The 26,813-nt window shown below is 43.2% G+C and overlaps 1 protein-coding gene across 3 annotated transcripts in view; it reads right to left on the reverse strand.

Annotated features, from left to right (window-relative positions):
• Window positions 1-15,908: 15,908 nt before the first annotated feature.
• Window positions 15,909-26,813, reverse strand: part of GRAP2 (GRB2 related adaptor protein 2) — a 100,459-nt gene continuing 89,554 nt past the window's right edge. For 2 of the 3 annotated variants that reach the window (XM_079304682.1, XM_079304683.1), the window contains 5 exons: window positions 26,363-26,482; window positions 24,489-24,657; window positions 22,748-22,879; window positions 21,297-21,420; window positions 15,909-19,561 (listed from right to left, as the gene is read on the reverse strand). In XM_079304682.1, the coding sequence (XP_079160808.1) occupies window positions 19,287-19,561; window positions 21,297-21,420; window positions 22,748-22,879; window positions 24,489-24,657; window positions 26,363-26,482 (820 nt within the window). In that variant the 3' untranslated portion in view covers window positions 15,909-19,286. The remainder of the gene's footprint in view (window positions 19,562-21,296; window positions 21,421-22,747; window positions 22,880-24,488; window positions 24,658-26,362; window positions 26,483-26,813) is intronic. The other variant, XM_079304684.1, reaches the window with a different exon arrangement.

Below are 26,813 nucleotides of genomic sequence, written 5' to 3' on the forward strand. Positions count from 1 at the left end.
CAGCAGGTATATTTTCGAGTGTGAATGCAAAAGTCTATTTAAGACTTTTTGCCCCCCCCTTTTTCAGACTTGGCAGCCACCTGAGAAATGCACATGACGATGAGGAGGAGAGCTTGGGCCAGGGAGGTGGGCAGAGCACCATGGTGGCCACAGGAGTGGCCTGTTGGCTGCAGTGAGCTGGTAGCCGGCCCTTTCTGACTCCTCTGGCAGCTCAGCCACTCCAGAAAAGCAGCTTGCAGAGGGGAAGATGACAGAATGATGTGCCAGAGGCTGCACAGCAGGCTGGTGTCAGAGCTGGGAGTGAAACAGCCGTGCTTCCAGTCTCTGGCTTGGAGCATGAATAAATACCCACATGCATCCCACCCGAGAGACTGGGAGCTGTAACGTCAAATTACGATTTTTTGTGAGGTGTGTGATCGTTGCTAGGGGACCTAATCAAGATTCTGGTCCCACTGTGGATTGCATACACAAAGGATAAAAAGCAGTGCTTCCCCACTGCAGCCCAGGGACAGAACTGGCAGGGAATGAGCAAGGAAACAAGGATAAAGTCAAAGGCAGTGGTGAAATACAAACATTCAGAAGCATTTGCGGTGCTCTACATCTGTGATTAGCCCTAAGTGCTCACATGCCAAAAACAAGTAAAAAAAACTATAGGGGACAGAGCTTCTGAAGCTGCTCTTTGTTTACTCTCTCTAAGAAATTACCTGCCCTCACCTGTGAAATAACCTGTGAGTTATTTTTAATAAATAAGGATCAGGTGGGCCACCACAGTTTCATCCTGTGCTGGTCCTCTCCTCTAGCTAAAAGATACTTTTAGTATTCCAGACTGTCTTCAATAGCTTTTCCTGGCATGAAATTTACTTAAAATTTGAAATTACACTTTGCAAAGGTCTACTCCTCTGCCTATCAAGTCTCCTTTAAAAATTAATTTCCATGTAAGTTCTTTTAGCCTTATTTCTAATGGAAATGAGACTTACATGGTCATGGTGTCTGTGCCTGTCTGTCCATGTCTCTAATAAACTTTTGAGCCCACTGTCTGATTTCAAACAAGTTTGGCAGAAGTGTAATTACATCCCTAGAGATTTTGTGAAAAATAACAGGCCTGATAGCAAAAAGAGACTTTATCACAGTCCCCGACAGTGAAAGTTACGTGGGTTCATGCCTTATTAGATTTCAGATATTCCATAAAATTGAGAATGCTAATAAGTGCCTGATCTGTAGGAAGAGCTTCAAATTATTTTTTTGCCATCTTAGACACCATGATCAATCAACCACAATATACAAACATTCAGGAGATGTTACTTTCTCAGTTTCAATGCTCACTAAATTACTTGTTGCTTGCATTTTTTTTCTGTACCAGAGGCTGCCATCGGCTGTGCTATTTCATGTGGGGCTAAAGAAAATCTCTTTAATCCTGGATGCTCTGTTCATTTGTAGCTGCACAATGTAGTCTTTTGTGTTCACCTAAGGCTCCCACATGAAAGCAACAGTAGGTTCACAAATATATATATATAGTTTTGTATTTAAAAGCAAGTGAGTATTTCCCACACCCAAGTAAAGGCAGCAGAGATAATTTACACTTTGTTGTGATGAAATGTTTAGCCCCCACCTCTCACACTAGAAGACAAAATGTTGTCTGTGTGTTGATATGATAAATGGGGGCAAGGAGCTTTGCAGAAGCTGAGACCTCTTTCCAAAGCAAGCACGTGTCCTGTCTCATTCCCCCTCCCCATTCTCACATCATTCCAACCAAGTCTTTTTCTGATCTGGAGTTTTTGTAAGGTTGGATGATTCAGTTCCTTTTGATTTTTCCCAACCCTTCAGCTGACACCTCAGAGGAGTAAAAAGGGCTGTGCAAAAAAACTTCCCTCTCTGCCACAGAGCCAATCCAACCCTTCAGGACTGGAGAAGAAGAAACTTGGCAGGCAGGGTGGGGGAAAGACTTGCACTGGCCCTGCCCCTCTGGGATCGAGGAGTGAAGTCCAGTTTCCACTCTAAAAGAGAATCATTATTGTTTGGGCTCAGGCTTTCCTCTCTGCCCTTAGCACAGGCTCAAGAGAAACAAGGAAGGGGAATTTGAATTTTGATTTTGAACTGTGCTGAGGCACGCACATCCACGCAGAACTCTGCTGTCTGCCACTGGATTTGTTTTGTTCCTGGGGATCACTTGCTGGAGGGGCTGCGTGTGCACAGGCAGGGTTGGGTCTCTTTACTTTTCGCCTCTCTTTGGGTGTCGTCCCAGGCCAAGTCCTGGTTAAGGCCTTGCTTACTTTTCTGGTCTGGTTCCAGAATGTTTTCCAAAGCATGTAAACTAACCTATCAGGAAATATTACCTCTTGTTGTAACCCTCCCCCAACTCTATTACAGTGTTTTAAATCTGTCTTCAAACACCTCCCACGTATAATCTGGTTATTTGGGCCTAATTGCTTAACTTTCCTTTGCGAGGCAGTGCAGGCTGTGCATTAGATAAAGATATGACACCTTATATTTAGCATTAATTGTGACTGCACTTGTCCTGAGTGCACACCTCTCTTGCCAGTTCTTCCTATGTAATTTCAGTCCCTAAATAGCCCACCTCATGATACATTCTTTGATAAATTTCCCAGCAGTTTTTCTTGTGTGGCATAAACTGCTACAAGCTCTCATTACAAACCTTTGAGTGCTCGGCTCTTTAGGAATTAAATCCTGATGCTTTCCCCCTCACTATATCTTATTTTGCTGAAGAATAGTTACCATCTACATGCAAAATAGGAGCAAAACCAGGGGCAGATATTAAAATAAGTACCATTTTGTGTAGCAGAAGTCTTTTTGTGAGGAGTGGTACCTTCAAAACAAAACAACATGATTTACCAAAATGTCTCCAATTGAACCATACTAATTTTTGGAGTTCTTTTGTTTTGTTTTGATTTGATGTTTGTTTGGTTTTTTTCTTCCATAAAAAGCAGCAATTGCTTAAAAATTAGTTGTGCAAAGACAACTAATTGTTTATGTGATGGAGGACACAAGGGATTGTTTTCCATTTCTCACTATGTCATCTGCAGGTTAGTCTGAGGTGATGGGGCTTTGCTGTCCTGAAATAGAAGAGTAAATAAATGGGTGCCTGTGCCATGGTTGCTATTAAACACTACACTCCTTCCCTGTGCTGGCTGGCAGCACAGCAAGACTCACAAAGGCTTGGTGGAAATTGCACCTTCTTGACTCTCTTCTCTGGATCAGCATCCAGGAGTTTGTGGGGAGACTGCTACGTGCACAGCGAGCCGTGCTCCACTTGTCCCGAGTCTGAAATCCCATTTGCCAAGCCAGCACAGGAGTGGGTGCATTAGTCATATCCAAGTTCTGGCAGAGCAAAAAATCCTGAAACACGGTGATTTCAGGGTGGAGAGGAAGAAGCTCCTGCCTTCCCCGTTCGCCCTCCAGCGACCCACAGAGCTGCAGGCGGTGGCAGGCAGGTGTGTCACTTGTGCAGCAGCAGTGACAGACTGCAATCCGGAGGATGAAGAAATGCTTTCAGAAGCTTCCTTTCTGTCACATTACACCGCCTCAGGGAGAAAACCTAGCTGCTGAACTGGAGGATTGCTGCAAATGAGTCAAGTGCTTCTGGCCTCCCACTCACATGTTTCCATGTGAGAGTAAATAGGTAAGAGAGTCCTCTGAAGAGAGCAGAAAGGAACAACTGCCTTCACAGGCTCATGTCTTGCAGCGAGGTATTTGCTGACTGAGCACGCACAGAAAGACCTTTAGCTGTTTTCCCTGTCTGCTCCTCCTCACAGGGCAGCACTTTTAGGCAGTTTCCTATAAGAAATACTGCTGACCTGGGTCTCTTGCTCTTTCAACACCCATACAGGCAGGGACTCAAACTGGCTGCAAATCAGCTGAGCTACCCTGAGGGACCTTGGCCAAGTCATCTGCTATACCTCAGTTGTCATTCTCTACAATGAGGACAATACTGCTGTACTTCACAGGGTTGGTGTAGAGAAAAGCTTAAAAAATAAAACCCCAAACCAATGTCACTTGCATTCACTTTGGTTTCTCCTGCAGGGCGTAGGGGGGGAAAAATGAAGAAAGACAGCTGTAGAGTCCCTTTGCAGAGGAGCCTGAATGGAAGCTATGGCTAAACAACATAGCGAGGAATCAGCAATGCAGAATCCTGAATGCTTAATAGAATGCTTAATAGCAGCTATGATTTTGTAGCACTCAAATCACAGTGTGCTTTATAGACAAAGAAACACCAGGAATGGGGGCACTGAAAAATTAAGAAGACAGCAACAAGTCTGCAGCATCATGCACTTGTTTGTGTACTGGCCACCTGTCAGTGTGCATTGCTATCAGCTCTCAGGGGAAGAAAATGCCCAGGTGAGAGCTAACAGGAAGAGTGGAGCAGACAAGGAAGTCTGGGATGTCTCAGGCTTAGGCTGGAAGGAGGAATAGCAGACTGGCAGGAAGTGATTAATGGTACTATCCAGATACTGTGGAGCAGTCCTCCAGCCAGTGCAGCAAGAGCAAGTGGGAGATGAAGTTATGTGCTGATGACGAGACATGCCAAAATTATGGCAAAGTTATAACCAAAGTGGTGGGTAAGAGGGAGTCAGTGCAGGGGGTGCAAGAGAGACATGAAGTGTTCAAGAGTGAACAAATACATTTTTAAAGCTGCATATTCAGAGGAGGAAAGGAAAGCACATGGAAGCAGAGAAAAGGTTCTGGTATCTACAAAGTTTTAGACATCCTGAAGGATGGCTAAAAAAAGCCATGGCAAAATAGGAAACTGTTTTTTATAAGGAGAGGGAAAGAATATAACTGTGAGGCTTGACTAGGGAGGGTAGAAGTTAGAAGATGGCCCTAAAAATACAAAAATGAATAGTGAGGAAGCAGTTTGGCTCTCACAATAAATGCAAAACTGTGTGAGAGGAGTAGCATAAGAAGGAAAAAGGGAACCCTATTAGCAGAGATGCAGGAGACTGAAGCATAGCTTAGATGTGGAGATGGAACAAGTTGATCTGTGATTCATGAACATAAAGAAAGATACAGCTAGATTTTAAGATGTTGTAGAAGTGTGTTGATTTGGTTTTGAAGATACCCTTTACTGATCCACATACATGGGACTTGGATGTGTATTTAGCTTAAAACCATCAAAGAAGCAATGCACAGGAGAAATCAGCTGCTCATGACCTTTTCAGAAGCACTGCTAGCTCCAGAAGATCCCTTTCACCTGCCAGTGCTTCTGTCCAGCAGTGCCACAGTGCAGGCAGATCGAGTGGGAGCAAGTGGCTCCCGTGAGTCAGAGAAAGCAAATAAAAGGAGCTGATCAAACTTCCCTCTGGAAAGGCCATTTCCAGACAGACGTTGGAGGTGTGAAAGCAAAACTTCACAGGAATTCATGTTCAAAATTTGTGGTTTGATTTTTTATTTATTTATTTTTTAGCTTTATAAATGCTGAACGAAGATGACAGAAAAAGAACCAGGTGATGTTCCCTGCCTCTGTTCCAGCTGTTCATCTTGTGGCCAAACCACCATGTGGCTTGACTGAGACACTGCACAGCAGAATTTGTCCCAGGCCATAGCACCTCTCTAAGCAGGGGCACAGCCTGGGCACCCCAAAGCTACACATGGGGAAACCAGCAGAGCACCTTTGTTTTGATACTGGAGACGTTACTGCTTGGATTTCAGTAGGGAAGGACTTCTCAGATGAGAGGCACGATGATGGTTCTGGTCCTGAGATAATGCCACAGGATCAGGGACCTGGACAATCCCTCCCTGGGTCTATGGACACCTGAATTCAGGCTTAGAATTTCATAATTTCAAATCAGCATTGGCAACAAGAACTGGTTTTGAATTCTTCCAAAAGCAAAACCCAAATGCATAATGAACTCATGTTCCTCCAGTGCCTGTTTTTAGATCCATTTCTTGTGCAACTCAATTAATCAAGATTTTGCTGCTCATTTTAAAATAAATGGCATTTCTCTTAGGAAGGTTTATAGCTTTCAGTCTTAGAGGTTTAAAAATAATCAGATGGATTCTGAGCTAATGCAGATTAATAAACCATTCTCATCTGTTAATACCTGAACACTTTGATCATCATATTTATGAGATTTTTTTTTGGCAGAGGGGTATTTTTCAGAGAAATTGTCCCCCAGTACTCTTTATTTTGGGGTTGTGGTGGTTTACTGTGCTGCCACCTCATGCAAATCACATAGGAGGAAGGGAGGGGGAGGAGAAGCTGCAGCAGAAATAAGCCACAGCTCTGAGTTTCTCCATATTCCTTTTTCCCCTTCTCCTGATGATGAAGAATTCTTATCTCTGCCCCTGTGTTTTACTTATCCTACTCACTTACTGTTTTCTATTTGTCCTGTCATACTTAGGTGAGGTCTTTAAAAATTCTTCCCTTGAGAGTGACCCTGGGCATTTTTCCTTTTACTCTTCCAGCATGGCTGGTTCAGGAACAGGTTTCTGCTTGCCAGACCCCTCACCTTCTTCCCACCCTCCTGTGTTTATATTCTTCTACTGAAGAAGCAGCTGCATCCCCTGGGGAAGAGTGCAACCTGTGGCAGATCCCCATCCCTACCAGAGCATCTCTGCTCTGACAAGCAGAATGAGAGGCCAGTCTTCATGGCTCTAATTCCACTTAGTTGAAGCTGCCAATTAGTAGAGGAAGCAATGATTGGATTTATTTTTCCTCCTCATGCTGACAATTGACCTAAGTCACAGTAAATGCCATTAGACAACAGATGATCTTGGGAAGGACTGCAAATAATGGCTTAGCATTTTGCATATCTCACAAGCATTTAATTGATCCCTAGTCTTCCTGGAAGTTGCATGTATGATGTAGTGGGGTCACTTCATGAGCTCAGGTATGATAATTACCTTGTGATCCTCTTTCAACACTTCAGAGCAATGTTAAAACAAATCACAGCTCAGCTATCACTCATGCCAGTGCTCAGGGTAGCGCTGTGACAAGCCATGTGTGGGGTGTATTGGTGCCCTTGGTCACCAGGCAGCACAGTGGCTTTCCAGCTTCTGAAGGCCATTAACTGCAGCAAGGCTCTTTTGAGCCTGGGATAAATCTAGCACAGCAGCCTCTACAACATCCCAATGTCCTCACCACCTCCAGGAAGCTACAGCTGGCACCCAACCCGGAACAAGAGGCTCCATGTGCAATTCACTCATCTGGAAGACAGTGAGGTTGGATTGGGTTGTTTGTCTGCAGCACTAGGTAACCTACTTTTGTGAAATGCCTTGGCAAATTAGTTAGATCAGGGTGATTCCCTGCCTTCATCTCCTCACGAGCCCTGCCATTCCCTTTTGTTCTGAGCTCATCTATGTTTGGAAGGCAAACACATGGTGACCTTTAGAACTAGGAGCTTTTACAGTTTGCATAACACTGCAGATACATATGCCATGATAATAAATAAGTTAGAGCAATTATGGAATAAATCCTTGCCCCAAAGAAATACCCAGATGCACAGGGTGGAGCATGCTGCCAGACATAAAGTATGGCTCAACCAGAGAAGCCACCCTTTATTTTTGGCTGCAAACACCCGGATTTTTAAAGAGGAGGGAAGAAAGCCTAGCTAACATGAGCAGGCTCCAAGACCAAGCTGAAGGAAGTCAGAAAGCGAGAAGAGATGAGAAAGCAAACAAAGGAGATGTTTTACCACCATGTGAGGGTGAGGGCCCAAAGACAGGGTGAGAAATGCCATGCTGGTTTTAAAGGAGGTCATGAAAAAGGAAGAGAGGCTTTGAGTGTGACACCCACTACTCTGCCATTGTCCTGCTAGGCTACCTTTGGTAAATAACTTTACCTTCATCTAACTTCCCTCCTCCTGTTTGTACATCGTGGCACTCTGACTTGCAAATTCTTTGGAGTGAGACTATAATTTCTCCAGGTACAGGAAGTGCCCAGTGCAAATAGGCTCTGAACTCAGATGGTGCACCTCTGTGGTGAAGGACAGGAAAATCCAATAGAAGATGCAAAGGTGTTGCATGGGCTTGGACACAGGCACAGCTCAGCTGTCAACAGGGACCAACAGCCTGTGCTGTGGGATGAAGGAGAACAGGATGCTGGAGCAGAGAGGGCAAAACCAACCATTGAGAGCACAGCTTGCTCATGGCAGTGGGATAAGTGAAAGAGCAATGAGGAGAAAGAAATGTTAAAATCATGGTATGTGGGTGGAGGTGGGGAAGAGGCAGGCATTGGTTCGGTAGAAAAGGCAGGTGCTATTTTAGTCAGGCTGTGTTAATTTCAGCTCTGATGTAACTCGATTTACGTCAATTTTAGTCAGTTGAATTACACAAAAGATTAATTTAGGCCAATGAGTTGAGGTAAGAGTGATTCAGCCCAAAATAAGTTTTGGGGTGAAAGGGAGAGATGTGAAACAAGGTGAAGAACTGGAGGCATCCTGTATTTGGAGAGATGTTGATGTAGGAAGGGTGGGGATGAGAGAGGGAGAATAAGAGGGAGCCAAAGCAAACAGGCTACAGGACCCTGCAAGGATGTTTGCCAATGACTTCCATTGCAGCCCAGGACAATTTGCAGAGAAAAGCAGTCTGCTCCCTGAACTCTGTGTGTATTGGTTATTTACACCTGACTCGTCTCGTGGTCCACCTCCCCTTGCCACTCCTCCGGGCAGCCTGCACACTGACATACCATACTCAGAGTTTCATCACTATTAAGCTTTTTGTCTTCTTATTTTGGTTTAATCACAAAACATTCCAGGTTTCACCTGAAAAACACTTTGGATCAGGGATTCATAGGACAACAGCTACATTTAGCAGTGAGAGTGGCTCTGATTCACTCGCAGTGAAGCTTCACTGGAGTCGATGGAAATGAACTTGTTCCATTAATTCTCCAGAGACAGCATGAAAGCCAAATGAAACCAGACAGGGCCATTCTCACGCTGACAAATGCATCCACACCTTAACTCTTAACAGCCTGCCCATGGAACACATGCAAAAAGCATCTGAAATACTTGACACCATCTTCTAGATTTGCAAAGAAGTGCCTCTCAACCACCCATAGGAAATAACAGAACTATGTCATTACACTTAACAAAATGAAAACAAAAAATAATTAAGCAGATCTCTTGGTTCCTTCTTATTTCACTCAATTTCTTTCTCTCTCATCTATTGTTTCTGATGCTTCTTTTAAATTGGTGTTTACTTTCTCATAATTCCATGTACTGAGAAAATGTAACACTCATGAATCCCTGAGGTTTCTTTCCTTTCCTCTGTCCTCATTTCACCCAGCTTTTATTTTCCCATTCATTTTTTTTACATTTTTGTTCTTTTGAAATCATGATCTTCAATTGCATTTCATTTTAATTCCCTTCCTCTCTAGCTTGCCCACATTTTCATTCTTCTGTTCTCTTGTCCCTTGTTCAGCATTAGATTTAGGTGAGAAAAGAAAGTCAGTCAGCTCTCAGGTTAAAGAGGAACTTGAACCACTTCTTTGACACATACCCCAAACTTGGTTCCACCAGTTTTCCACCTTCCACAAGTACTCAGTGCTGCACAAGAAACAAACACCTACAAAGTGCTTTCAACTCTTATTCAATCACCATAGTAAATAAAAACTCTCTTCTGTAACATTCAATCATTATATTTAGTCCTAATATCATGCTTTTCATCTGCAAACACCCACACAAGCATTGGTTAATTTGTCCTCACAGCAGTCCTGCCAGGTAGGTAATTACCTGTTATTATCTCCATTTTACACATAAGGAAACTCTGGGTGAAATGATGAAATTCCTAACAAGCACATATACCCACAAATCGAAGCAGGCACCAACTCAGTCTTCTACAGACACAAACATAGGCACAGTAGTCCACGAACATTTTAGTGTACAGAAAATTAGGGACCCACAAGCTCAGTGTAGGACAGGAGAGAAATGCTCACTTGGCATATTATACACAATAAAAGGAAATTCTCAGATGTGAGATTGCCCTGGACAGCAGAGAGGTGCAGGAAGCAAACTGCCAGCTCTCCACAACACACTTTGTATTTTCTGGGCAGCATTTCATGACCTCCCATTCCTGCAGGTGAGCAAATGTGCAAGGTGAGCTCCTCCTTGCCCCCAGGCACCACCAAGGTTTGATTTCATGCTTGCAGTTTCACCACTGGTGACTGCCCTCGTGCTTATCAACACTTGTTTCTGACAAGAAGTTGGGAAAACACTGTCATGTAAAACCCCCAAGTGAGCTCCTGACCTATTTGAATGCTAATGACCTCTTAGTGCTGTATCCTACTCGTTCTACTGCCTATCAAGATGTCAGGATGGGAAGATAACAAACCTTCTGGACCACAGGCAGCTGCACACAAAACCCCCATAGAAATAGGGAAGAAACATTAGTGGGAAAGCCAGAGAACGAAAATGAAGAGTTGAGTAATTAATTACGTTTGGTCCAGGGTGTCAGCAGCCCACACCAGAGTGTCCTGTGTGCAGCAACTCCACCGCGGGGACAGGATGCTCTGTCCCCATCCCATGTGGCTCCCCACAGCAGGGTCTGGCAGAGCCCATTTCAGAGAATCAGATGCTCAGGTGCACTTAGACATTGAATTCCCACTTATTCAAGGCAGTTCCACTGCAACTATTAAGGATTAGACACCATCAATGGGCATGGGATGCCATTAAAATGAATACATTTGATGGGGAAAGTAAAGACCTGTGTAAGGATTTGGACCTTTGTGACTTCTCATTTCATTGCTCTCCATTCAGGGTGACACTGAGGCTTTCAGGGACTTGAAGTCATGGTTCAATAAAAAATACCCTCTTCCCTTCCTTTGTTGGTCTTCCTGTCTTATTTTCTTAACTTGTCACAGCCTCTCTCAGCACAGAGATGTCCAGGGAATTGATTCCATATTGTCTTCTTTTCACTCCTGCTGTTTTGGGTATGACCAGGAACAAAGCTATAGATTAACATACATTGCTTATTCCATAAAAACTGGCTCAAGGCCCCCTGTCTTCCCTGTATAAGTTTAAATGTTCTAAAGTCTGTATCATTGCTAGAGTTACTCCTATTCCAAATTTTCTTAAAATCCTTTACTGTTTTAATGTTTTCCAGTCAGGGTTATTTCCTTAATGTATCTGGTTTTCTCTATGATTCTTCTGCATTTCCTAATTAGGATCCTTTTTTTTTTCGTCCCCAGTTGACATATTTTAATTTTTAATTTCTGCCACTAAGCCAGCACAGGCTGCTGCTTCCATAAACTTGGACAATGACACCAAGGCTGAAACTACACAAAGTTCTGCCAAAGCTGCTGGCTCTGGATTCCTGTATCTCATGGGTTCTCTCTGCTTCATCCCCCATTAATTGGGATCAGGCATTCATACCTTAGGAGTGACCTGGACTTCCAGGCTAGTTTAAGACCTGAACATCCATGCAGATGTTGAGGGGAGGTCAGTCCTTATTGCAAAGTACAGGGTGAGACAAAATGATTGTTCCCAGTAGGAACTGTGGTCCTACAGCTGTGCTATTCCTGTTGACTTGCCTGTTCACCTCTCATCACCAGTTGGAAGCTGCAGGAGCTCTGAGGCACAGCCACAGTGCCAGCACTACAGTGCCTTGGACTGGATTTAGCATTCCCAAGTGCTTACAGCCACTTGGAAACAGCATGAATAAATACCAAAATAATGCTTGCAGAACTTGAAAAATAAAACAACCCCCCCCACACACACACAAAAAGAGAGAGAACACTCATGTCCATGGTAAGTGTAAGGAAATGGAAAGCAAATCTACAAATCTACATACTCTTGAGAAAGGAAGTGATGGGGACTGCAAATTTTAGGAACACTGTACAATGAATTTCAGAACCAAATGAAGGGTTTAAGCTGTGGATGCAGGATGAAGAGATCAGAAGCTACAGAGATGAAGACAAGAGGTCCCAGCTGATGTCAGAGTGTGACAGCCACTCCTGAACCTGAGTTTTGCAACTATGCCCAAAGTAACAGAGGGTTCAACACAAATGTGAATTTCTCATACACAAAAGACAGCTGCATTAAATGAAACGTAATGAAATTAAATTAAAGGAAATCCCGAGATTTCATTTCCTTTCATGAAATGAAAATTCAATGAAATGCAGTGAAAATGAAAAATGAAATGGAGTGAAATGAAACATCAAAGATGAAATGAAATGAAACATCAAAAAATGACGTGAACTGGAATGAAACTTCATGGAATAAAAGGAAAAGAAATTAAATGAAAGGAAAAAATGAAATGCAACAAAATGAAATCAACTGAAATTCATAATTTTATTTCCTTTTAGAAAATGAAATAGGGAGATTTTATTTATTTTTATTTTGTTATATTTCCTTTAATTTTTTTTCCTTTTTTTGCACTTTCATTTATTTTCATTATAGACATTAAATTTCATTTAATTTTGTTTCATTCCTTGATTTGTCATTTCATTTCCTTTCATGAAATGAAGATTCATCTCACAAAAGGAAATGAAATACCAAAATGACATTCAATTTCATTTTTATACATTTAATTTCTTTTCCTTTCTTTAAATTTAATCGCATTTCATTTCACTTCTTTCCTTGGTGAAACTTTCCTTCTATATTGTGAAGTTTAATTTAATTTGATTTATTTTATTTCCTTTAAATTCTCATTTAATTTCTTTCGAATTTATTCCATTAAATTTTATTTTGTTATGTGACTTTTCATTTAATTTCCTTTCATGAGATGAAAATTCATTTTATGTCAGGAAATGAAATCTTGAGATTTCTTTTAATTTCATTTTTTTACATTTCCTTTCTTTTTTTCTTTTTTTTTGTTTTAAAACTCCATTAATTTCCTTTTATTACATTAAGTTTAATTTTATTTAATTTCATTCCTTGTTTTGTCATTTCACAAAAGAAAATGAAATCTCGATATTTCACCTAGTTTTATTTTATTACATTTCCTTCCATTTCACCTAACTTCAGTCCATGAAATTCCAATCTATTTCACTTCATTCTGATTTCTCATTTCCCTATCAGGAAATGGAAATTCATTTCAGGAAATGAAATTAAACCTTGAGATTTCATTTAATTGCATATCCTTATTTTTAGTTTCCTTTAACTTGATTTCATTTCCTTCCTTTAAGTTACATTTCATTTGCCTTCACTCCTTGATATCCTTTTCATTCCTTGAATGAATATCCATTTTAGAAAAGGAAATATTTAGATTGTTACATTTCACTTCAATTCATTCTTTGAAGTTTTATTTTATTTCACTTGATTCCTTGATTTTTGATTTCATGAAATCCCGAGATATCATTGAATTTAATTTAATTTCATTTCATTTCACTGCTGGATTTTTCATTTCATTTCACTTCCTTGCTTGAAAATGCCAACCCTTGTGTGTCCTGAGCCCTACCTCTTATTTTTGGAGCCCTAAATTCCAGGTGTTTATGGCTGGTGTTGGAGTGTTCTCCACTCTGTGCTCGACAATGTTCACATTCTAAATGGGAACACACAGCTGTAATTCAGGTCTGGATGCTGAGGATTTAAGCTGTGAGCCCTGGGTGCTCTCCTCTCCAGCCTGACAAACGTGCCCAAAGGCTGCACCCCACCCAGAAAGGGAAGCACCAATAATTCAGTGATTACACAGAGGTGCCTCTCCCTTTTATTCTTTTACTCCTGAAAACTCTTGAGTATGATCCATTCTCCCCAGAGTTCATGCTGAGCACAAGTGAGCCAGCAAAGGGCAGTTTCCCAAACCCTTAGTGCTGCTAGCAAACTTGCAATTAGTTTTTTTCCCTCCATGACAAAAAAACCAAACCAAACCAAACAAAAACAATTAACATGTTGGTGCAGTCTACTTCTAATTCAGCATTTTGCAACCAAATCTTTGGTGTGCTGTAAAAAACATCAACACCACCCTCTCCCACCCTAACAAAAACCACAACATCAGCAACAAAACACTGCAGAAAGCATTCAGTCACAGGAAAGGGCAGCAAGTACTGATTCCTGTGCTTGTTATTGCCTGTTAGCACTGCAGCAGTATTCATCTTGGAATTTGACCAGGAAAAGGGACTGGCTAGTAGCACAAGGAAATTCTGACACATTCAGTACAGCACAGATATAAAAGATACATTGCAAATGACCTCTAGATGAGGACAGAAGGTAGCTCATATTTTTCGTGGGTTTTCGTTTTTCCTTTCCTTTTCTGTGGCTGGATATAGAACCACAGAATTCATAGATGTGCATAAATCATGGACATCACTGAAAGGTTTCAGAAGCATCACTTAAACAGAGACTCAAACTTCAGTCATTGTATCAGGACACTGCCACCCTTTTATAGCTTGAAGTGCACAGTAGTAGATGCACATCCTAAACTGCTTTCTCCCCCCATTTTTACTTTTGTTTTTGTTTGTGACAAACAAATTCCCTCTTTCACAAATCCTGCTGGAAATGAGCCTGCTTGGACTAGAGGGGAGAAGCCACAAGATACCTGGAGATCTTTTAATTTGCTTCTTTCTTCTTTCTCCCTTTGTTGCCCGAGCTAATTTTATTTCTGAATGTCTACAAGGATTCCTGCACGCCTGCCATTTGTGAAATTTTGCATTTTCGTGTTGGCAGGCTGGACAGGGGCCAAGCACCTCTCACTTGCACAATGGCAGCAGACAATGTGCTTTGAATTTTCCCTGCACACAAAGGTCAGTGACCTCTCCTCATTCACTTGCCTGTTTCTCTGCTACCCTGTGGCTCACAGATAAGTCATTGGCTGTTTTCTGCTGGCAGTTCTGCTTATGTAAGTAACTTCTTTTGCATTTGATGTGAATTAAGGCTCATGAGTTCTGTCACATGAAAGTTGCCTCTAAAAAATTGGAGAAATTGGCAATGCTCTGCCCTCTTCTTCAGGGCTGTTAAAGGTTTTATCATGCACTCAGTTCATGGTTCCCCACGAAATGCAAAGTTTTCAGCAGCAAGGACAGGCTGGGTGTCAGAAGCTCTTTAGTCCATGCCTGTATTTTAGCCTGTAAATGTAACTGCCTGGATCACCCAGGGAACACTAATGGCTTTGACTGACCTCCATGGGGTTTCATTTAAAAGCACCTGAGCCAATTGCTTTGAACAAATATTTGAAATGAAATGTCTGCAGAGCAGTTTGTCAGCACAGAGGCACAGGCTGGGCCCTGGGCCCTAGAGGAGCAGCAAGGTGATGGGCTGCAGCTGCCAGGAGTGCATGAAGGCTTCTGGGGCTGCACTGGGCAGGGATGGGCAGCATTGCCAAATACTTTACACCTAGTGTGGTGCAGCCCAGGCTCCTTAGCAAAGAGCTGCAGAATCAGAACAAGAGGCTGAGCAGAGCCCTAGACTAGATAGCCACCATCCTGTCCCACCACACATCCTTGTTGTCCCTATGATGTGACACTGACATTACTAAAGACCTGCTTCTTCCCACTTGGGGTAGAGATCATCCTTCACCTTGCTGCTGGACTGCACCTGCTGTGGCATTGCTCCTGCAGTGCAAAATGTCCCAGATGATGCCACTCTGCTGCCCAAGGCGGTTCAAGCCATGTGGTCCTGGGTGCTGGATCTTCTGCTTCTGACATGCTTGGTTGCTGTCCACAGGGGCTGAAGGCAAAAGAACCTGCAGCTCTTGGAATCCTCTTGGGGAGGAAGGATGAGAGGTGCCACTAAGCAGAAAAAATCATGAACAGGTGGCTGTTGTGAAAAGCTTCTAATTTCCTGCACAGCCCACTGAAACATCCATTTAAATAACAACCACCACCCATGAACTTGTTTTCCTGGTACAAGAGACTGGCATAGCAGCCTGAGCAGGAGCTGACTTTGTGGCAGCCCTGAGGATCCTCTCCCTGGTGCTCTTACCTGTGAGCAGTCCAGTGGGAACCAGCCCTGATCCTGTGGGTTCTGCAGCGTGCTCCAGTGAGCACAGCTGTTATAGCAAACATGTACACCAGTGCACAGAAAACTGCCTGCACATCTTTCACATGAAAGGAAATTTCCATTTACTCTTTTTAGCTCAGCCTTATTAATCACAGAGACATTTCCAAGCAAAATATGGATTTGCAGCAGAACATAGGCAAAAAGTTCATTCAGACAGGAGAAAGAACAGCTCAGCTGTGCTCATCAAACTTATTTTATCACGTACATGTTCAGCTTCCTCTGTTTCATTTGTTATGATACTTGCCTTCCCACATACTTTTCCTACTTTTATCTCAGTTTACATTCTCTTTTCTCATGAACTTTCTTGCTTAAGAAAAATAAGAAACAAAATAATCTTCTGTTTTTATTCTTTAACCCTTCCCGTTTTGGTTTCATAGTGGACTCTCTTGGGATATGTTCCAGGGGTTTGGCTCCTTCCAAAACATTGGCAGATGTCAGGTGAGCTCAGTGCAGCACTGTCACCTTAAGGCTCCAGTCCTAGTTGCTAGTGTGTGCTTCTTGCATGGCTAATAGACTCTGAGGTGCAAGTGAATCACCACAATATTAATAAAGATTGTGCTACAATTAAAACCTGTTGGAAGGAAGAGCAGGAAGGTTGGCAGGGTACATGGTTAGAGGAGAGGATTGTCTCTTTCCTTATTAAGTGGCCTGATCTATGAGAGAGAGAATTTCATGGGCAGAAAATGGCATGGGGCACAGAAAATGCCTCTATCCTACAGCTCCTTCTATCCCCTCAAAATTCACCACTTTGCCCACACCTCCCCTTGTATGCAGAGTCTCCAGTGACTTGGGAATAGCCTCAATCCTTAGCACTGCTGTTTTGTTGGCAGAAAAATGGCTTTAACTGTGGGAGGATACAAAAATGCAGGCTGACACCTGAGCCTCCCAGCTCCTGCAACGTGCAGTAGATGCAGGCAGCACTGCAAAAGCAGAGGCAAAAGAGACTGGGCAAGGCACCCTGAGCTTGGCCCCTGCACAGGGCAGCAGAGCAAGGCACTCTGGAGTTATCACAGACACCATGAGCCTGTCACCTCCTGCTAATTTTGCTGTCATTAGGTGCTGCTCATAATGAGAAATCCTGATTTTACTGTGGTTCTGGTATGCTGTCCATAATTAGTGTGCAGTCCTTTAATGCTAATTACCTTAGGTATTAGTTCCTTAAACATCAATTTAAAAAATCACGTGAAAACTTACCTCTTCCTCAAATGAATCATGAGTTAACATGGGGGTACTTACAATGCACTACTTAGACTTGCTTAATTAGTTAATCTCTGTAAAGGGGTTTCAAATGCATGAAGAGCTATCAAACTGCTAAGTGCATTATCTTCAATTAATTTTGTGCAACTACATCTTCACTACCAAGAGGGTCTTTAGGGTGCTGAGGAAAGGAAAGGTGCTTCTAATTTTAAAAGTAACTAATATAGAAAAAAAGGAATTAAATGAAAAATGATTTGACATGATGGGAATAATTGTGGATACACCATTTCTTTTGTTTCAGCCAGAGCTGAATATAAAAGATTCATCATTTTTATCCCTCCTTTGCCTTTGTTAGTCTCTGGCTTCTTGGCTCCATCTCCTCCTGGCCTTAATACTCTCCCTCTCTCTCACTGAGTATTAACCCTCTCTCTTCCAAATTTGCTATTGCCTTAGTAGAAAACCAACTAGCACACAAAAAGGTTAAAAAAGGGCAAATCACACCAAAACACTCTTCACACTGGAGTCACTGAGGTTACACCCTCATACAGATAGTAAGGGATCGTGTTCCAAAAGAAGCCTCATGGGCTTCCTTTCAGAAGAAGACACTAAAGGGCCAGAACAGGGCTCCTGCAAGAGAACAGGGCCATGTCCAGCCCAGGCAGTCGTGTTCCCTGGGCCACCATGGCAGCCAGAAGTTCTTGATGTGCCTTTTCTATTCTCTTTAGAGCTTATATGCCTTGTTAAATATTCTCATTTTACTTCACCCATTAACAATCTGCTTTTGCTGGAGTTGTCTCAAAATGGGTTCTTTGTGCTAATACTCTGTCTAGCTGGCAGCTTTATTCAGGCTAGCTACATTGAATTGGATTTCACCAAGAACCTGTTTCCTGGGTTCTTTTTCTTTCACTGGGACTAATGAAAGATAAGAACTTTTTTTCTGGCTTTTTTTTTTCCTTGTTGCTGAGCCTGATTTGTGTTTAAAGGTTTTCACTTGCCTATTCTTTCTTTTTCAGTAATGATTAATCATCATTTCTCATTGCTGACTGCAATGATCCCACATGTTGTGAAAAATTCAGGCAGCTTGTTTAATATCAACATGCCTGAGCAGTGGTTATGCAGTAGAATCCCCTTCACAGGGTTTGTAAAAGGGACAGGTAATGGGCATTTGCAACATGTTTCTATCACAACTGGGCATTCACTCAGCAGTTATTAGAAAACCTATTAATTTACCTTATTTAATCCAAAAGAAACTGGAACAGAGAACAGACTACTTGATGGCTACAGATTTATTCTCTGCATACTGTAAAAGAACAGCTTAACCTGTTGGCTGAGACATTTCTCTAGTAAGTTGTATACATGGTGATCCTCAACACAGCAAATTCTCAGGGAAAGAACTTCTGCCACCAAACCAGAGAAACCTCTCCAATCCCTCTCCAGTTCAGTTCTACAAAAAGAACCACTGAGGGATATTAATTGTTATCCAATCCAGAGGATACTAATTTAGCTGAAGGGCCTGATCTGCTCTAATCAAGCCATCTAGCTGAAGTGTAGGTACCTAAAAGAGCAGCTTGAAAATGGGTAAGTTGTTATAGGGTGCAGAAAGAAGAGCAGGCCTATGAGAAGAAGCAAAGAAAACTTCTTGCCCTCCCATACCTTCACCACTTGTATATTTGTACAAAAGCTTACAGGATTCCTTCCCTTCATCTTGTATATCCATACAGCCCACACATGCAGTATGAAATGGGGAAGCCAGGAACTATTAAAAAAAGTCTAGATTGCCTCAGCTTCAACCTAAAGCTCCTTTACTTTCCTTCCCAAACTGAAGGATTAATGTGGTTGCCAAGGATCATTTCATTCACTTGCATCCCTCCTGCCTCTGAAAGAAAGGTGGAATGGAGCCTGAAGAGACCAGATCCAAAATTAAGGGATAGGGCTACCTGAATACTGAACCTGAAGTTAACCTGAAGCCTGACTTTCCTGAAGGGCATTTCTACAGAATAAACCTAATTGCAGGAGCCTATCAACACTTAGCCAAAGAGGTGACAGGGCAGGGAGGACCAGCAAAGTCTCAATGAACAGTCCAAGATTTTTGCTCCCTCCTCTTCATGACTGTGAAATACAGGGGGGGGGGGGGGGGGGGGAGAATATTCTTTAAAGGGTTCTCTTTCATACCAACATTTAAAAAGACCAATTGCCAATAAATTAAGACAAGACAATGAACAGCGTGTGTCCTGGTGGCAAGAAGACGCACTCCCTCTCTGTCCCTGTCGTGCCAGAGGAGCAGCTCTGCTGTGCCCTCAGAGCAGCACTGGTGTGACATAGTTGGCAGGGAAGAGCCCCAGCTCCCCACGCAGGCGTCCCTTCCACCAGGATGGGTTGGAGCTGTCCAGCACCTCCAGGATGTCCCCGCTGCGGAATCCCAGCTCGTCGTGCTCCACGGCCTCGAAGTCGTACAGGGCGCGCACCCACAGCGCTCGCTGGAGGAGAGAGGACAGCAGGCAGCCAGGGCTTCACACCATCCTCTGCCACCCCTCTGAGCACCACTAAATGCACTCACTGAGCAGGGACAAGCAGTGAGGAATTTAAGCCAACTTGCAATTAAAGCAGGAAGTGGCCAAGGTGCCAGGAAGGAGGGATGGATTTACTGGGACACCCAAGGGATGGCGTTTGGGTTCTCAGCAGCCTCAGTGGATTTGTGGGTACTTGCATCATGAGGTGAGATTTTTTTTTTTTAAAAAGGCTTTGCAGTCAATCTCCCACTTTGACCAGAAATCATATTTTAAAGGACATAGCTTGGGCTTCTTTCTGGGAAATTGTTGGCATCCACACCACAGGGCATGGATAATTTAGGAGATATATCTGGCAGGGACGGATGGAGAGATCTGTTTGAAGGCAGACTAAGTTTTGATAAATCTTCCATTCAGGGCCTGCTTAGTACTTGCCCCTAGTTATTTGGTTGGACATTCAGACCTTCCTATAATTGGATTTGTGGCTTCTACATCACTGATGGGATGTGGCAGGCAAAAGCATGTTGTTATTCATTGCCACAGCCTCTGAGAGATAAAAAACATTGTATTTTAAGATGGATTACAATAAGGATCCAGGGCATTTGCCAAAAAAAAGGTCATGTCCCTATTTTTTAACACGTTCCAAATCTCCTAATCCAATCTGTTCTTTTTCACTCACACTTAAGTAAGGTCTGCTGTCCTTCCCTTCTCTCCTTGGATCTAGGTTCTCTGGCTGTGGGCTAAGCTGGACATTTTCTCAAGGAAGAGGAGCATGCCTTAGGTCACACTGAGCTGATGGTGAAATACTTTGTAGCTGGCAGTGGAATCACAGGCTGAGAAAGACACCACATCCTATGTGGGCATCCACACAGTAGGAATTTGCAGAGCAGGTAGTTACTGAAGGTCAGGTGTGGATGCAGTGGGGGAGTGGTTTGGGGTGTCTGCAGAGACACATCTGGACCATACCCACATCCCAAGTGCTAAGAGGGTAGCCAAGGCTATCAGGTAGGTGAGTTCTGTGATGGCAAAGAAGGTCTGAGAGATGTGCCAGGCACAGACAAGTAGAGCTGAGTGACCTCAGGCCTTCTCAGGGCTGCAGCAAAAATTAATGGAAGAGACAGTGTGACTATGAGTGCATTGCAGGACAGGAGGAGCACTGTAGCATGGTACAGTATCAAGAGCCTGCTGTCCATAGAACTTAAAAAATGTACTGCACATTTAGCTACTGACATCAGTCACTGCCTGGCTGTGGTGGCAAAGATAATTGAAAGCCATGTGCATTAATGAACTTGAAGTTCTCTTAGAAGAGATCATTAGTCTTTCAGAAATGTCCTCTGCAGGACTGGGCTCATGCTCCGTCAAAATCCATGGCTGAGCTTGTGCTCATTCCAATGTCCCAGATGCCTGTTTTGCTGAGCTCATGCTAAGTTCCCTCTTCCACTGAGGCTGCACAAGACTGACCTTGAGAGCAGTTACCAGAACTGTGCTCACACAACACTGTAATCCTACTCTCAGAGTGCCCCACAAGCAGATTTAAGTGGCTGGAATAGAGTCTTGAGACTCAGAAATGTCTTGTAAGACATGGCCTGGCAGGCAATATACACTACTTCTCATGCAACCTCCATGTAGGTGGCACTGTCCAGACTGCTTGGCCATTGCTAAGGGACCCAGTGTCTTGGGCAGATGAGGCCTCCCAGTGCATCACCTACTGGTGTCTGCTGGTGCAGTGGGTCTGTGTGTCTCCGTTGCATAGCTCCTGCACTTCCTTGGCCATGATCCCTCAGCCTGTGCATCACGTCTTTCCTGTCCAGACTCCCACCATGCCTTTCCTAGAAAGAAAACAGCAGCAGAAAAGTCATGTTGTTGTGATTTTGGCTGGAATAGAGCTAATTTTCTTAGTAGTAGCTGGTACAGTGCTGTGTTTTGGATTTAGCATGTGAATTCTGCTGATAATACACTAATGTTTCAGTTGTTGCTAAGTGGTGGCTCACTCTAAATCAAGGACATTTCAGTGTCTGGCCAAAGGGATATTCCATACTCTAAAGCACCATACCCAGTATATAAACCAGGGGCAGTTGGCCAGAAGAGGCCAATAACTGGTCAAGGACTGGCATCAGTCAGTGGGTGATGAGCAGTTGGATTGTGCATCACTTCTTTTTCTTGACTTTTTTTCCTCTCTCTCTTTTTGTTATTTCCTTTCAAATAAATAGAAAATAATAATAATAACAACTATTACTACTATAATTTACTCTATTTCAAATATAAATCTGTTCTTATCTCAACACATGAGTTTTATCTTTTTCCTGATTCTTTTCCTATTCCCACCAGCAGGAGGAGGAGTGATTGAGTGGCTGCATGGTACTTAGTTGCCACCTGAGATTAAACCATGACATATATATTCTGAGATATGTAAATGAGGGGACTCAAGAGTTGTTAGTGGGCAAGGAGTCAGGGGCAAGCCCCCCATAAAGAATTTTAGATGTCTGCTTCCAAAAATGTCTTGTGCTCCAGTTCTGCAAGTAATGACCCTCATGGAGGAGGTCAGCTTTGACTGTTCTATTTTGGGTTTTACTTCTTAAGAGTTGAAAGTTGGCTATCCTCAGCTGTGTGTCACAGCTGCTGGGACAAGTGGTCAGAGAGGGACTTTTTTGGTGTCTGAGATTTTTGGAGAAAAACTAAGGTTGTTCTAACTCACAGATAAAATATCATGCTTGCCAAGGAGACAATCTGGAGTTATTATGACCCAGTCCTGCCCACTCCTTGCTCTTCCTCTGTCCCATATGCTGGGGGAACATCAGTGGTGCTGATGCAGCTGACTGTATCTGAGGACTCACCACTTTTTCTTTGGCTGCTTCGTAGTGTAAAGGACAGAAAGCAGACCTATAAATCCAGTAGCCAAATTACCCAAAGAAGAATGAGACAAAATCAAATTCAAACAAAAGTAGCCATATGACCACATATCTAAGTCACATCAACACAAATTGGCCCAGGCAGAGGGAGAAAAAAAGTAGGAAACGTCTAGGAAGCAAGTTCTCTTCTGTGTGCACAGCTGAGAGCTGCAGATTTTTGGCAAAGTGACTTCACTCACTACGAAGCAATAAAGGCCAATGTTTCATATGCCTGGGCTTGATGTCCCACCCCTTGTTCTGAAAGTACCTGTTGCTGCTGCAGTATGGGAACAGGATGCTCCACATATCTCTTGGATGCAGAAGAATGATCTTCTCCAGCTGCTCCTCCCATGTGGAATCTGTCCCGACCTATCCGTTCCAGGCTCCCACCCCGCCTCTCCTGGTGAACAAAGAGCTCAAAAGTGAGGTCAGCTTTTGCATCCTACCACATCCTTGACTACAGCTGTGCAATCACTGCACACTGAGCACTACCACTACCCTGGAGGCTCTTTCAAATGAAAGACCCCACCCCTCTGAACAGAAGGACAAACCAGGAATCCTGTATTTTACATCTTTGTCATAGCCATTCTCCATCTAAGTCAGTAATAGGTAGTACTGAGAGGTACTGGGCTGAAAATGTGGCTACTAATGTGAGGATCAGCACAGGAGCCAAGCTCTTGAAATACTGCCCTTGGACTTAATTTCTCTCTGCACTGAAATCTATATTACAATAATTTTATCAAATGGCTGTAGCATCTAAAATCTGAATTGTGAACAGAAACCCCACTGTGATGAGTGCTGCACATACCCTGCTGTGCCCATCACCATAACAAATGTACTGAGAGTTTGCCAAAGCAAACTTGAGTTCTGTTCTTTCATTTGCCTGTCTGCATCTTGGAGCAAATGCATCTCTTTCCCTTCCTGCTCACAGTCAGCCCAAACAGGTTGTTATACTGATATTCATGCATACAGTCCTTCTTTCCTTTCCCAGACACGGAGATGCATCACTGTGGTCTTGCTCTTACACATCCCAGAGCCTCTATTTTAATACCTTACTAGTGCATTTTTAAAGCTCTGTATAAATGGTCTAGAAAGAGACAGCAACCTAGGTCTGTTCTTCAGATTGAAAAATGGATTATCTCTCATTTTGAGACAACAAGAATGACCCACACGCAGCCTATAAAACTTTACTGCTGTTGTCAGCAGGTCACATACTTTCTGCCTTGCCTCTACTTGCACATGCTGGTAATTTAATACCAGAGTCCATTTCCCAGTAAAGCAGGACTTTGTTTGCTGCAGTGACCAGGCATGTCCATTCCCAGTATAGGGAGTGCAATGTGTAGCAGCCTCTGCTGTGTAATTCTTTTGCTCCCCTGGCACAAAACCAGGCATTCATTGGACTGGATTTCTCTGCCTCCTCAAACATCAACTATACCTTCCCTGAAGGCACATCTTGTTCCCAGATCTGCTATGTTCTTCTCAGTAGCACTTTCCAGTTCCTGACAGCCAGGTTAACTGCTCCAGGTTCTGCCCTCTGTTCCTTCACATCCCTTTCACTGTGCTTGCTTGGTAGCAGAAATGGACAATTCTGAGCAGACAAGCCTGCAGTTGTAGTTGTACTCTGGGTGCATGTAGGACACTAAGAAACCAGACTCAAATTCTTCTCAGTTACAACCAACAGTCAGCTCTGTACCTGCCCTTAGGAAATCCAGGCATTTCAATAAGGTAAGTCCTGCTTCCCTTGACATCTTAGAATTTAATCTCTGAGGTCTTAGCACAGCTTTAGCAATGCACCTCTATTCAGATTTGAAGAATCAAAAAATTCTGCTCAATTATACAACTCTACATACCACTGATTCCACTAAAATCTGTGTCTCAGCCCCCACCAATGTAATGATGTGGCTGGGTTTCCAAGGACAGACTGTCCTCCTCTCCATCCTGAGACATTCTCATGGAATTCCACAGAAAGGTTTCTGACTGAGAAACTCCTAAAGACAGTTTGTGTTTACCTGTTCTTCTTGGCTGTTGTCCCTTAGGAAGATCTGCTTCTGCCTGGAGATGGAAGTTGTCCTGTAGTAGTCCACCAACTTGTTCAGTGTGTGGAATTTCTCTGTCCACAAGTAATAGCTGCCCCTTGAATCCCTCATCACTTTGAAGTGTTGCACATCATCTTCATGCCTGGATCCCAAAGGAAAAGAGATCATCAAACAGATTGCACTTCTACCTTTTTTGAAAAAGTCTCTTTTTCAAAAGAAGGGTAGCAAAACTTCTTGCTTGGCCAAATCTAGACTTTTGGAAAGTCAGACAATGGCAGTCCTTGTGTGTACTGGACCTAGATGTGGCCCTATTTCAAAAGACTCATGGATTTGCAAACACAGAGTGCCCCAGGGCTGCCCAGTCACAAAGCACTATCAGAACAATATCCTCTCTTTTGAAATAAAGGTCACAGGAGCTTCCAGGGTGAAAAAGTGCAGTTGTAGTCTCCACAACAGCCTCTGCAGGTCCTGTTAACATCCAGTTTGCTTTGGCTATAAAACCTGTATTACACCTTTACACACCATGGGGATCACCACTACATGCAGACACAGTCATGTGAAGCCATACTAAGCTTTAAAACTGTATAAAATCTAGTAACATCATTACTACAGGTCATTCTCCCTATCCAAAAAGGAGAAAAAAAAAAAAAAAAAAAGAAGAAAAAAAAAAAAAAGAGGAATTTTCTGATGCTGTTACAAGATAAATTAACAATCTCAACCTTCTGCCCCTTATTCCCCCTGTACCTCTCCTCCTCTCACCTCTTGTGTGACATGTACAATTCCTCTTTGCACCAGATGTGATCTGGTTTTGGTACCCACCTCCTTGCTCTGTGCAGCTCCAGGCACTCAAAACACTCTTCTCAGAGGCTACATCTGCACAAATAAACTAAATGGGGACAGGCAGGGACTGAATGCTATCCTTGATTGCTACAGCCCCAAGCTGTTGAAGTGGCTGTGGTTTAAATGGAAAAGCTCTCCCTTAGACTGGGCCATGGTTAGAAAGAACAGGCCAGGAGCTGCTCACAGGGAGTTGCTTGAATACAAGTTTGGTGGGATGAAGAGGGTGCAGCCATACAGATCTGACCTCAGCCACACTGCTTGACTTCAGGGCCAGAGAAAGAGCCTGACTGTACTTGATTTGTTGGTGTTAATTGGTGCAAATGTAGCCAGAATGCTTTCCTGCATTCCTCCTGGATACTTTTAGAGCTGCCTGAATCAGCAAGTACATACCACTTGAAAAAGACATTGTTAATCATGACTCTAATTTAAAACTGGTTATCAGCTATTTGACTGAAAATTGGGAAACCAAACATCATTTAAGAGTTCTGCTTGGAAGCAAATCCGCTGAGAAGTGCTGGGCTACAGCAAGCTGCTGAAATGCAGCTGGGCTGCAAGCAATGAAAAACCTTTCCTTGTCCAATGGCTCCTCAGTGACCTCTGGGAAATAAGTTAACAATGCTACAGTAATCTCTTAATAGGTAGTAGTTGAATTCTTGGATTTGGCAACCAGAGCTGTCAGGGAATTAAAACAAATGGAAGACACATGTTAAGCACTGTGGGAGGCTTTCCCTGCACCACTCTGCTTTGCTGTAGCTCTTTCAGAGGAGGAGGTCACCAGGGAATGCAGCTCTGGAATGGGGCATTCACTGTGTCACTTGAAAAGAGGCAGAAACATTTGGGAATCAGATGCCTAATTTGTTCTCATTCTCAACACAGCAGCACTACCAGTGACTGGCAGCATGCAAACTTCTCAGGAGGCTACATCACGTTAGGAATCCTTATGAGAGGAGGCCAGGGACACCATTAAAGAGGAGAAGAAGCAGGAATATGCTGTGAGAAGCAGATACCTGACAGAGATGGAAAAGTCACCGTGAGAGTTCTGGCTGGCCCGGACGATGAAGCTGCCAACGCCTCTGCTCATGAGAAGGTTCTCTGCCTCGTGGCGGGATATCTTCTCATCAAACCAGCTGCCAAGTGGGAAAAGTCATGGGGATGTGAGTAAGGATGTGAATTAAGGTGGGGAATTAAAAAATGGAGGGTAGGGAGGATGTGAATAAGCAGGGTGGAGGGACAAAAACAAAAGAATGAGAGGAGCCCACATGACTATTCCCAGTGGCCATGCATTGCTGAGGTACAGGAGGTTGATGGGTGCAGACCATCTCCTTTGAGTAGTGAAAGCTTGTACATGCAAAGAGAACAATGTAAGCTTTGGTCTGCTAAGAAGCAACACCCAGCTGACACTGTAATTACAGACACAGTACAATAAGGTTAGTCGAAGGAATTTAAAATTACAAATGT

The sequence above is a fragment of the Erithacus rubecula genome (genome assembly GCF_903797595.1).
Source record: "Erithacus rubecula genome assembly, chromosome: 4".
Classification (NCBI taxonomy): domain Eukaryota; kingdom Metazoa; phylum Chordata; class Aves; order Passeriformes; family Muscicapidae; genus Erithacus; species Erithacus rubecula.